The following is a 12,622-nucleotide window of genomic DNA, read 5'->3' as shown; positions in this document are numbered from 1 at the left end:
TGTATTTATTTTTAAAAAACCAATATTAAGAACAAGGACATAAATTTAATAAAAGAAAAAATAGAAAAAAAAAAATTTTGCTCGGAGTTGGAGTCGTTGCCCTTCACACTTCACAGACTATATCATAGTTTTCTGCTAAACCTCTCCACTTTAAGGTATGATCTATCTTTCTTACACCGATTTCCCCTTTTCCCATCTTCTTTATGTTTTCTCTTGTTCTGGGTTTCGATCAGTTTGCCCTTTTAGTGTTTTGATTGATTCACTGTATTATGTTTTTCATTTATCATGAATTTGTTGCTCAACAGTTCATGTTTTAAATCTGTGTGTGAATTTAGCAGAAACCCAGAAAGAAAAGATGCCATCTTTGCAAACTGCGTTGCCCCCTGAACTTGCCAACAATGCCATTAGAGTTAGTCCCATTAATTTCTCTTGTTTTTTTATATTGGAATATTGTTCTTGAAAATGCATAAGCTTGAATTCTATCTTTATTGCTTGTAGCTTTACCGGGAGTGTCTTCGAAGAGCTAAGTATATTGGTCACAGGGTAATTTCTTTCTTCAAAATTGGTTAATAATATTTACATATGTATGTCTAATTCTGTATTGAGTAAGTTTGGTATCCTTTGTTAATGATCTCTCACTAGTTTATTAATGATTCATTCATAAATTACTAAGAAAATGCAGAACAATCATGCTAACCAGATAGCTTTCTAGTATTTATTCATGTTGAAATTAGCTAATGTAGATCTTCATTAGAGAAAACTAAGATCGCGTTTGGTTAGAAGTAATAAAATGGAACAGAATTTTCATTCCCTTGGTTGAATTTTAAAGTATTGTAATGTCATATCAATAGATGACCTTTCCACTATGATAAAACTTTTATCAAATCTTTTTATGCATTTTAAATTTTGTTCCATTCTTATTTTTATTCTTATTCTGTAAACATTCAGCTTGTGGTGTAAACTAATTGATTTTCATTATTGAAAAACAAAAATGGAGAAAGGGTAATATTCAAATGGCTGTAAAAATAACAACTTTAGAGTAAGATATGTTTGATTGGATTTTTTAAGGTATGTGGATCTGATTAGCTGAACAATGCAGATCTATTACTAGTACAAGAATGTTGAGTATTTGAGGCTAAGCTCTTTCTGTTAAAAAAAAATGTCCTTTTGGGTACTTGCATTTGTCAGTTTTATTTATAAATTGATATACTTTTCTTCTTTTTATTTGTAACTGAGAAATCGAAGTCTTTCATTGAACTCATGAATGCAGCAAAATAATACTCCACTTCTCGTTGGAATGATAAGGCAGCAGTTCAAAAAAAACATGCATGAGACAGATCCAGAGAAAATTCAAAAGCTCAAGGATGAGTAAGTTTGCTTTGCCTAGTTCTTAGTTCCTATGCATCTGCAGCTTGAAGTAGCTGTAAAGCTCGTTAGAGATAGTTCTTGATCACAACAATTTGTTAGAAAGTTTATTTTTTTTTTGTGTTCTGATCTGCAGTGCAGCAAGGGGGCTTATAAATCACATATTGTACGAGTCCGAGAAGATGTCTGGTCGTAAATTCAGCAAGACTTCTTGATGTTGTTCGAGTTTGTATCGATGAGATATTTTTCTTGTTTAATTTTTTAACATTTGAGATTTGGTATGAGAACAGAGTCATAATCATAAATGTAGCTTTCTTTTAAGGCTATTTTGTTGAATTGGCTTTTTTGGATAAAAACTATAAGTTGTTGTTGCATGCTTAAGCATTACTTAACTTGTTAGTCTTGAATTTTATGAAAGTAATAATGATAAACAAGCCATGAGACAAGGGAAAGAATAAAAACCAATCATTAAATGTTACTTAGAATCATCCTTTGATATAAGTTGTGGTACAAAATAATAGCATCCTTTGAATGCATTTGGAAAATATGAAACATCATGCTCAGAAAAATGAAGACTAGAAAAATGTCCAGCAGACTTGCTGCATTTTCAGACAACTTTCATCCTAATAATAAGGGCTCATTAAGTCAGAAAACATTGGCTATGTATATTTTTTTCGCTTTCGAAGGCTTGCTAGTGGTGATTGAAATTTCATTTGACAAATGAGTTTTTTCCAATGCTAACCACCTTTCCCTAGATTTGATTGTCTTAGTTCTCCGGTTCTTGGAGACCCTCTTCCACCAAGCCGAGGACTCAGCTCACTTGAACGGGGGCTATGCACCAAGTCTGATTGCCGTGGAATCTGTAGACTTTGCAAACGTTTGAAATCCTTTGACGCTGTTGCTGTGGAGCTTGTCACCAGACTCTGCACACGTCTGAATTCCTTTGATGGTGTTGAACCGGAACTTGACACCCTGAAACTGCACATACGCCTGAACTCACCCCTGCCTCGAGTAATCATGCCATCAAACACCTCTCCATTGTCAGCAAACGAAGCTGTTCTTCCTATGTCCCCATCCTTGTATGAGAAAATAAAGAAATATTACATTGCATTATTCAACACCAAAAAACCGAAAGATATGAGTAGTAGCTTACAGCAGCTAGGCTGAATGATAAAGCAGGTGCTTCCTCATACTCGGCAGCATCTAAATCTTGAAGATGAACACTTTTGAAAAACTTGGGCAAAATGTACTGTCTCACAGGAACCAGAAGCATGATCATTAATGGGAAAAGAACTCCGGCCATAGGAACCCATGTAATCCCGAAACAGACAAGCAAGTAAGAGGCTTGGAAGATTGTAAACGCTGCAATTGTTTTGTAAGGTACAGTCTCAACAAAGGTGGCATGACATTCCTCAAGCACTCTGAACAAGAGCATCAATGCAAGTAAATTAATCCAATCACCAACAAAATGGGAATATGACACTAAATGGATGAGTTATTGAAAGAAAACAAAGACTGAAATAGTTACTTACTTGTGTCTTCTGCTTGGAGCTATGAAGAGCAATAAAATCCTTTCCCAGAATTGGTTACCCGGTAAGCTTTCTATGGCCATATAGGCAAAATAGCCCCAGAGAACTGAGGTTGGGATCATTTTCAAGAAAGGCATTGCTGCAACACACCCTGCTACCATTGTCGATTGAAGCAAGTTACTCACACGCTGTTCTTTCACCTCGACTGGCAATAAATCATCAATTTCCTTTTCAATATCAAACATTGTCTCATCGACTGGAGCATCTACAGTGCCCGTGCTTGAAGCTGCTTGAATTGTTGTGTCTTTAAATTCTTTTAATCCCTGTAATTATAAGTATGTTTAGGCTTGTAAAATCAAAAGTGTGTACTAATAAATCATCTTGGCCTGTTGTTAAGCTATGTTCGAAAACAAAATATTATACCGTAGCTGAAGCTTCGTGGTGAAGTGGGCTCTGCATCTGCTGATATGCTTCTTGCATGCTTCCATACACTTGCCCCAAGCTTACATCTTTACTCATACATTTCTTGGCCGCAGCTACTAATCGACTGCGAAGCAACTGCAACAAGACTCACTAGTTATTCAGATGATCATAGTTGAAGAATGCATCTATGCACAACAAGAATTTCGTCTCTCGGTTGAAGAATCTACCTGTTGCTTAAGTGTGGCTAGACTTTTCGTGTGCATAGGAGATTGTGGAATTACTCCATTGGAAGGAGGAATACCAAGGAGACCACATATTATGACCTATCACATAAGGGAAACCCCATAAAATTAAACATAATTTCCATGATAATATAAATGAGAAATTATGTCAAAGAGAAGGGAAAAAGTTCTGAGTTTGCATACCATGAAACCCAATAGAAGTAAATCATAATGGTATGAAGGTGGTTTTCTCAAATTGAATTCTTTCTGTTGAGCAAGTTGTGAAGCTACACTGTGATCAAAATAATACAGCACTGCAATCATTGTTGCTGGAATAATTGCTCCAATTATATAAAGAATCGGCACTTGTAGCATTTCCTGTAGTTTTAGAGAGGAAAATATTGGGAACCACTTCCTTTCTAAAGGTAAAAAATTCAACAGGTATAACAACAATCACATAGCCATACCGTCATGACAGTCCAATTCTGATAAGCACCAGGCGACCATGGATTTGGACTAAAGAGGCGCCTAGGGATTTCCTTTGGAACGCTTTTGCCTGGTGCATAAGACACAGCTGTCCACACCAAAACCATGAAAGGCACACCATAATCTGCTATGAAGCCTCGCATCCAACCTGACGAAAAATTTGAACATGAGTCCTATATGTTTGCATGATTTTCATGAACCTTATTAGCAGAATTGTTCATTAGCAATGCCTTCAAAAGACCACTTACTTGACTGTTAACTTTAATGAGTTTCATATTACATGATGCTCATGTACTTAATTTATTGCCTTGTCTCTAAAAATTTCCATACATAACATCACATTTAAATGTTAATCATACTTACCAGATCCATACCGCCAAGACCTTGCTTTTCTGCTCTTTAGTGCAGTGAGTAGAAGGCCAAATGATAAAACCAAAGCAAACATCCCATTTGCAAATCTCCATGAAGGTTGATACTCGATAGAATTCGGGTTTTCCCTTTCGGGGATGTAAAACTCGCCAACAACTCCCTAACATTCACGGTTCAAAACACAAATCACAAGGCAGTAGTAGTACTAGTAACAAACAATGAAAAGACTAGAAGCATAAATAAATGATAAACTAAAAGGAGAAATCTGTTCATTACCTTGATTGCTTCCTGCATAAAGAGTAATGCAATAAGAAAGCCAAACAATTCGCCCGCGAGACGAGTGAACCTATTTATTAGAGAACAAGCCCCTAGTGCAGCCAAAAGGAACAGCAATGAAGCTGTCCACACACATACCCTACACATAAAGATAAAACAAATCATCAAAGAAGTTTCCAACAAAACACACAACAATGTAAACAAGCTGAGAAATTAATGAAAAGACATACCATCCTGACCAAGCTAAAAAGAGTTCTGGTCCCAAATCTGGTATGTTTTTCGCGAAATTGAACATAAATGTGTACATAATCACAGTTGGCTCAGCAACTCCAAGAATCAACAAAGGCTGTCCACCAATTATAGAGTGGATAATTCCACATATAGCAGTTGATGCTAATGTTTGAACTGCTGTGAGAACACCCTCTACAAGAGAAAGAACAAAACTTTTATTAATTTTTACTACATTTGAACTGTATACAGATTAATTTCTACAACATTTGAACTTTTACTACCAGTGTTTCTGTCTAGTTGTTCTCCAAATGAAATGACTGGAATTGCTGATGCAAAAAAGATATATGTAGTTGGGGCCAAAATCCTGAGAAATCCAAACATGTTAACAACAAAACACTATTAAAAAAAGTGCAATACTTTCAACCAGTTGATTGAAAACTAGAGTTGAAAATTTCTTGGGAAGCAGAATATGTTTACCTGAAACCTGCCCTGAGACCACTAGTCCAGTCTTGTTTGTAACACATCAACCGACCTCTAAGATCATTCTTGATTCCTCTAAATGGAACAAACATCTCATCCATGGTTTCTTGCTCTTGCATGATTATTGAGTGAAATAACAAAAAATTGATGGGAAAAGAAGAAGCCTTGAAGCAATCCCTCTAGTGCCAAGGTGGTGAGCTAAACACAGATGGAATGACAAGTAAATCTAAATGAAAATTGCATAGATTTAGCCAAGTCAACCAAGAACATTTATTCAAACTAGTTCAGATATACTCAGATTTATGCAAATCAATCACAACCCAGAATCCAAAAATCTAAAATCCCAATAACAGTGTACTAACTAGTCACAGAAGACACTTACAAGGCATCCCAAGCTAAAAACTTTACAAGGACAAGTACTAGGAAGTATTCAAAAAGAAATTATTTTTTGCTGTTTTCTTGTATTAAATGAAAAATATGTAGGGAGGGTTAAATGGGAAGACTCCAAAATAAGCCAGGAAAGTTTTGAGAAGAGAAACTGTGGATTTGATGCTGATGGCAATGTGGGTCACAAGGGGAAGAAAGGGAACAGTAGATTTGATACTAATACTAAAATGTGGGTCAAAAAGGAATTGAAAGGATCATGACCAAACACAAAAGCAAAAAAGAAAAAAAGCCATAAACATATCTAAAGATAAAACTTAAGAAGGCAGCAAAAGGTACCCAATATAAAGAAAGAAGAAGAAAAGATGCAACTTTTGAAAGAAAGACTGTAGATTCAAAGTAGATACAAGATGTAAATAGTTACCAACTGAAAAAAATGTAGTCTTTTTTCTGGGTTTGGATTTGGGAGAGAACTGAGTAAAGGTTACTCCTTTTCCTTTTTCAGCATTGCAGAAATGCCAGAAAAACAAAACCCATTTGTTCTTTACTAGTATTACAAATGGTAGATATGGCAAAGCTGGCTTGTAAATATGTATTATGTATGCTGCCCCACTACTTGTATGTACTAACTATTATTGTTGTTATTATACATCTGCCTCTATTAAATCTACAATTGTTTAAACATTTCTGATGATTATTAAGAAAAAATAAGAAAAAGGGAATAAGTGTTATTATTATCATTGTTGAAGATATTTTCTCCACTAATGAAATAAATAAACATATCTGTTTATTTGTTGTAACTTGTAAGTATAATGTTTTGATTTTGTGGATTGATGTTCCATTTGGGGATAAGTGTAAAGAAAAACATTACAGATATTTGTTATACATTATGACAAGAATTTCAAATGTGGTGGCAATCAAAAAGGACAAAAGAGAAAAAGGGGATTCAATGTATCAATTTAAGGTTGGAAACAGCTGATTCAAGCTATGTAACATGTTATGTAACATGTTATGACCGTTGACCAACTAAATTATGTAATGTGAAATATAGATGTAGTGCTTCAAGGTGGAGAGAATGTTTTGTTTTTCTTCATTTTTTGGTGGTCAGAAAATTATTAATTACAGAATTTACAGGACAGTTTATTTATTCCATGACATAACAAATTGGGCTTTTTTTTATAAATATGGAATTTCTTAAATGCATTTTGAAAAATATGGATATTTAATGAAAAAATTTAAAATCTGAAGGAAAAAATAAAAAACTTAAAAAATGGAAAAAATAAAATACCTATAAAAGGATATTTCCATTTATAAAATTCACACCCAAAATATCCAAATTCACTTATCGTGCGATTCTTTCTTCTTCTCCACTGATTTCTCAACGATTTCTTTCCTTCTCCTCCGATTTCTCTATGATTTCTTTCCTTCTCCTATGGTGTGATTATCATTCTTCATCTTATTGTTCATGTTCCTACTAGCAATGAAGAAAATCAATAAAATCTGAAGTCAAAATAAACAAAAGTAAGAAACTATTGAATTTGATTACATTCTTGACGTAGTTAACATATTATTTAGGAAAAATGATAAGGAATTTTAATTTTAGGTTTTTATTTTGAATCTCATAGTAATGTGTTGTGTTGTGATTGTAATTTTTAACAAAAAACTCTCATATCTTGAAAAAGTTCACCTCCTAGTTCAATTTTAGGGTTTTATATTGCCTCTGAATGTAACTTGGAACTTTCATTTGAATATGATTGTGTTTGTTGTGTTGTGGCTGCAATTTATAGGAAAAAAATACCATGTTTTTGAAAAAAGTTCAATCTTAGGGTTTTATATTGCCTCTTAATGTAACCTAGTACTTTACATTTGAATATGGTTGTGTTTGTTTTGTTGTGGCTGCAATTTATTGCAAAAAAATACCATGTTTTGAAAAAAGTCAACTACTAGTTCAATCTTAGGGTTTTATATTGCCTCTGAATGTAACTCGGTACTTAATATTTGAATATGGTTGTGTTTGTTGTGTTGTGGCTGCAATTTATAGGAAAAAATACCATGTCTTGAAAAAAGTTACCTACTAGTTCAATCTTAGGGTTTTATATTGCCTCTGAATGTATCCTGGTACTTTACATTTGAATATGATTGTGTTTGTTTTGTTGTGGCTGCAATTTATAGCAAAAAAATACCATGTTTTGAAAAAAGTCATTTGGTAGTTCAATCTTAGGGTTTTAAATTGCCTCTGAATGTAACATGGTACTTTACATTTGAATATGGTTCTGTTTATTTTCTTGTGGCTAAAATTTATAGGAAAAAAATATCATGTCTTGAAAAAAGTTACATGCTAGTTCAATCTTAGGGTTTTATATTGCCTCTAAATGTAACTTGGTACTTTACATTTGAATATGGTTGTGTTTGTTTTCTTGTGTATGCAATTTGTAGCAAAAAAATACTATGTCTTAAAAAAAGTCACCTGCTAGTTCAATCTTATGGTTTTATATTGCCTCTGAATGTAACCTGGTACTTTACATTTGAATATGGTTGTATTTGTTTTGTTGTGGCTACAATTTGTAGCAAAAAATACCATGTCTTGAAAAAAGTCACATGCTAGTTCAATCTTAGGGTTTTATATTGCCTCTGAATGTAACATGGTACTTTACATTTCAATATGGTTGTGTTTATTTTGTTGTGGCTGCAATTTATAGGAAAAAATACCATGTCTTGAAAAAAGTTACCTGTTAGTTCAATCTTATGGTTTTATATTGCCTCTGAATGTAACCTGGTACTTTACATTTGAATATGGTTGTATTTGTTTTGTTGTGACTGCAATTTATAGGAAAAAAATACCATGTCTAGCTTGAAAAAAGTTACCTGCTAGTTCAATCTTAGGGTTTTATATTACCTCTGAATGTAACCTGGTACTTACCATTTGAATATGATTGTGTTTGTTTTGTTGTGGATGCCATTTATAACAAAAAAATACCATGTTTTGAAAAAAAATCACTTGCTAGTTCAATCTTAGGGTTTTATATTGCCTCTGAATGTAACCTGGTACTTTACATTTGAATATGGTTGTGTTTGTGTTTGTTGTGGCAGCAATTTGTAGCAAAAAAATATCATGTCTTGAAAAAAGTCACCTGCTAGTTCAATCTTATGGTTTTATATTGCCTCTGAATGTAACCTGGTACTTTACATTTGAATATGGTTGTATTTGTTTTGTTGTGGCCACAATTTGTAGCAAAAAAATACCATGTCTTGAAAAAGTCACCTGCTAGTTCAATCTTTAGGGTTTTATATTGCCTCTGAATGTAACTTGGTACTTAACATTTGAATATGGTTGTGTTTGTTTTGTTGTGGCTGCAATTTGTAGCAAAAAAAAATACCATGTCTTGAAAAAAGTCACCTACTAGTTCAATCTTAGGGTTTTATATTGCCTCTGAATGTAACTTGGTACTTAACATTTGAATATGGTTGTGTTTGTTTTGTTGTGGCTGCAATTTATAGGAAAAAAAAATACCATGTCTTGAAAAAAGTTACCTGCTAGTTCAATCTTAGGATTTTATATTGCCTCTGAATGTAACCTGGTACTTTATATTTGAATATGGTTGTGTTTGTTTTCTTGTGGCTGCAATTTATAGGAAAAAAATATCATGTCTTGAAAAAAGTCACCTGCTAGTTTAATCTTAGGATTTTATATTATCTCTGAAAGTAACCTGGTACTTTACATTTGAATATGGTTGTATTTGTTTTGTTGTGGCTGCAATTTATAGGAAAAAAATACTGTGTTTGCTTTAAAAAATATTAGAAATCTCTAAACATAAGTTAATAAAATGAAAATGTGGCTTTACTTAATAAAAATTTAAAAATATGGAAATATTTTTCCATACAACTAACTTAAATTGTAAAAAACCATAAGTTAAGTAAATTTCTAATTTTTCCATATTTATGAAATTTAAGGAAAAAATGCCATATTCTACGTAATTTATTTTAAGAGAATTAGGGGTGTTAACATTTTCTTTTATATTAGAAAAAAAAAGGACATATTTTCTTTTATTTTGCACAATAATTTTTTTATAATAATGTTGCACAATAATTTTATTTATAGTAATTTACGATATAAATATTTAAGTTATAATTTCAAAATTTATTATGTAGGTACCCAATTATTAAATATTAAATAAAATAACACGTGGATAATAATTTGACATTTAACGATCAGCTACGTACCTACAGAGTTTTAAAATTATAACTTAAGTATTATTATTGTTAAAAATCAAACTTAAATATTTATTTACAATCGGTAGTTAAACTACTGTAAATTACTCCTTTATTTAAGTAATTATTTGTTAAACTCTCAACATTTTTTTTCTTCAAATTTTTGACTGACCACTTTATAAAAAAATTTGTTTAATTTGCGAATTAATTTTATAGAAAGTTCAACTTTTAGCAATTATTTTTATTTAATATTATATTATTAAAATTATTCTAATCCTCTTAAAATTGTTCACAATGGAATATCATGCATAGCATAATATGACCATATTGGAAGTTCTGCTTTGAATTTTGATGCTCATGTTGTAGAAAGCTTCGATATATAAGTTAAGAGAATTGTTAATAGGCACTAGTGCCTAACACCCTCCATAGTATCATACCGTTATTAGTATAATTAAGTATCTAGTCTCATATAACTTAAGAAAATAATTTTTAAGAAATATCGCTAACTAATTATAGAGCGTCACCTATAAAAAATAATGAGCACCACTGGTACCAGTAGCAATGTTATAAATTAAATGTCTTTTAAAATAGTAAAAATAAAGGAAGTTAAATATGGATCATTTTCAAGCAACCATATTTCATGTGTTATTGCTGGCTAAATATGGTTCCATTTTCAAGCAACCAACATATTTTATGTGTCAAAAATGGAGCCCTATGTTGAAAAATATGTTTAAAATGTCTTTTAATGTTTCTGAATTTTCAAGCAACCGTTATAGTTGGTTAAATGTTGCAGAAAGTGCTACACAATACTTAACCATTTCACATAATAAAGATGTGAAATTTGACTTTTTCTAAGTCGTAGGTAATTGAAAATTACATTTTTGGGTCCAAAGTTACTTTTTGGAGTATATATATATAAGGGTAACCACAAAGTCTTAAAGCAATTTTTGTTGTTGTTGTTTATTTATTTATTTATTTATTTTTTTGAAATGTTTAAAGCAATTGAAGATGTCTAAATATGATATCTAGATTGACAGTGTGTTGTATAGTGTATAACAAATTAAGTAGTTTTTGTCAAAAAAACTTCCAAATATGATTTTTTGTTTTGTCTCTAAATTTAAGACCAATTGTTTTAATCTCAAGCTGTCCAAGATTCAAAATTTCTCCAAAAACTCAAAAGGTTTGTTGTATCCCACTTCTTGGAATATAAATTTAGGACAATAAAATTTACTTGATGTGCAAGTTTTGGTGTTCTGATAAGATAATGTTATTTCTCTCTAGACTAACTTATGATCCCAATGTGAAAATACTTACATGTTTTAACCATGCATTTTAATTTGTTTTATTTATGTTTCTAATCAAAACCATATCTCTTAAAATCTTCGAAGTTGATGGATCATGCTCTAGTCAATGGTAGGAAGTGTCACGTGTGCACTTGGTTTTGGCAACATGTGTCCTTGTCCTCAACTCAATGATTGAATAATGAAGCATCTTGACCTTAAAAATAGAAGCTCCACAGCCACGATGGGGTTCCCTCACTTCCAAGGAATTAGGCTTAGGGCAAGCTCATCATGGTAATGGGGTGCATGTTTCTTAAATGGTGATGTTGATATTGTTAGTTGTGAAAGAGAAAAATCTTAGTTGGGATGAATGATTAGCATGGCCAATAATACGTAGATACGTGCCTTATGTGATTTCAAACGGCCTTAGTTGTCATTTAATAGTAAAAAAAAAACACTATTGCAACAACATAAATGCTAACTACCTCACAATTTATTTTTAGTTGGTGCTAAACACCACTGATAACTAATAACAATACTTTATAGAATATTACTAACTATTTATAAAGTATCACATCACCAATCATGCTTTCTAAACAGAGTCCTTAGCTAAAATAGAGAGTGAACTTTTAAGAAAATGAGCTTCAACTATACAAAAAATAATTTCCTATGATATAAAATAAATAGAGAGCTCTTGGGGTGTGTTTGTCATAAATTTTTGTTTGCATGGAGTGTGAGCAAAAAAATCACTTGTGAAAAAATATGGAACTCAAGTGGAAAAAGAGATATTTTATATTAGAAAATTGTTAAAAAGTACCAATAGTTATATTTTGAGGCCCTTGGAATGGGGTGCTCTTAGGTTGTAATTTTGTTAGTGCAATACAATTCATTGATTTATCAAAAAAAAAAAAAAAAAGTACCAATAGTGTCAATCACCCTATTTCATGTCAAATCGCTATTGGTGTAATTAAGTAGCGAGTCTCATATAACTTAAAAAAAATTACTTTTAAAGAATATCGCTAACCACTCGTAAAGTGACACTTATAAAAAAGTGTTAAGTACTACTGGTGCCCAATAGCAATCCTCTTTATATTACCCACTAAAAACCATTGAGACCTACCACATTCTCACATTAAAAAATGTAGGAAAATTTACAATAGCAACAAAAACACCCAAAAATTCATTTTCCATTATTCCACCTAATCATTTTGATTAAAAATGATTTAAATTATTTATTTTAATTTTAAAAATAATTAAAGGTCCCTTCCAAATGCCTCCCATCCCAACTCTTCCCCATAACAAAATGCTCTTGCAACAAAATGGTTGAAAAAAGAATTATTGTGTAACAATTGCAATGTAATAGTTGCAA

General features: G+C 32.0%; 2 protein-coding genes across 7 annotated transcripts; one reads left to right on the top strand and one right to left on the bottom strand.

Annotated features, from left to right (window-relative positions):
- On the top strand, positions 1-1,757 carry LOC115723439 (uncharacterized). 3 transcript variants are annotated; one of them, XM_030652930.2, is made up of 5 exons: positions 1-155; positions 339-409; positions 499-543; positions 1,271-1,368; positions 1,502-1,757. In XM_030652930.2, exons 2-5 carry the CDS (start codon positions 356-358, stop codon positions 1,578-1,580), a joined length of 276 nt encoding a protein of 91 aa, XP_030508790.1. In that variant the 5' UTR covers positions 1-155; positions 339-355; the 3' UTR covers positions 1,581-1,757. The 3 variants fall into 3 exon arrangements, with proteins under 3 accessions (XP_030508790.1, XP_030508791.1, XP_030508792.1); XM_030652931.2 differs by having other exon boundaries at positions 37-155; positions 336-409; XM_030652932.2 differs by having other exon boundaries at positions 40-155; positions 306-409.
- A 60-nt stretch (positions 1,758-1,817) lies between these two features.
- LOC115723401 (probable boron transporter 2) lies at positions 1,818-6,540 on the bottom strand. Of its 4 annotated transcripts, none has more exons than XM_030652876.2 (13): positions 6,189-6,540; positions 5,378-5,578; positions 5,182-5,264; positions 4,900-5,092; positions 4,670-4,808; positions 4,388-4,553; positions 4,006-4,172; positions 3,743-3,916; positions 3,545-3,640; positions 3,318-3,452; positions 2,898-3,217; positions 2,519-2,786; positions 1,818-2,441 (listed from the first exon to the last, which is right to left on the bottom strand). In XM_030652876.2, the coding sequence occupies exons 2-13, from the start codon at positions 5,497-5,499 to the stop codon at positions 2,103-2,105; spliced, it is 2,202 nt and encodes a 733-aa protein (XP_030508736.2). In that variant the 5' UTR covers positions 5,500-5,578; positions 6,189-6,540; the 3' UTR covers positions 1,818-2,102. The 4 variants fall into 4 exon arrangements, with proteins under 4 accessions (XP_030508736.2, XP_060959978.1, XP_060959981.1 ...); XM_061103995.1 differs by having other exon boundaries at positions 5,378-5,606; positions 6,189-6,510; XM_061103998.1 differs by lacking the exon at positions 6,189-6,540 and adding an exon at positions 5,763-6,119.
- Positions 6,541-12,622: the final 6,082 nt, after the last annotated feature.

This window comes from Cannabis sativa, chromosome 9, assembly GCF_029168945.1.
Source record: "Cannabis sativa cultivar Pink pepper isolate KNU-18-1 chromosome 9, ASM2916894v1, whole genome shotgun sequence".
NCBI classification, from domain to species: domain Eukaryota; kingdom Viridiplantae; phylum Streptophyta; class Magnoliopsida; order Rosales; family Cannabaceae; genus Cannabis; species Cannabis sativa.
The sequence above is the reverse complement of the archived record's forward strand: the minus strand, read 5'-3'. Positions and strand labels throughout refer to the sequence as shown.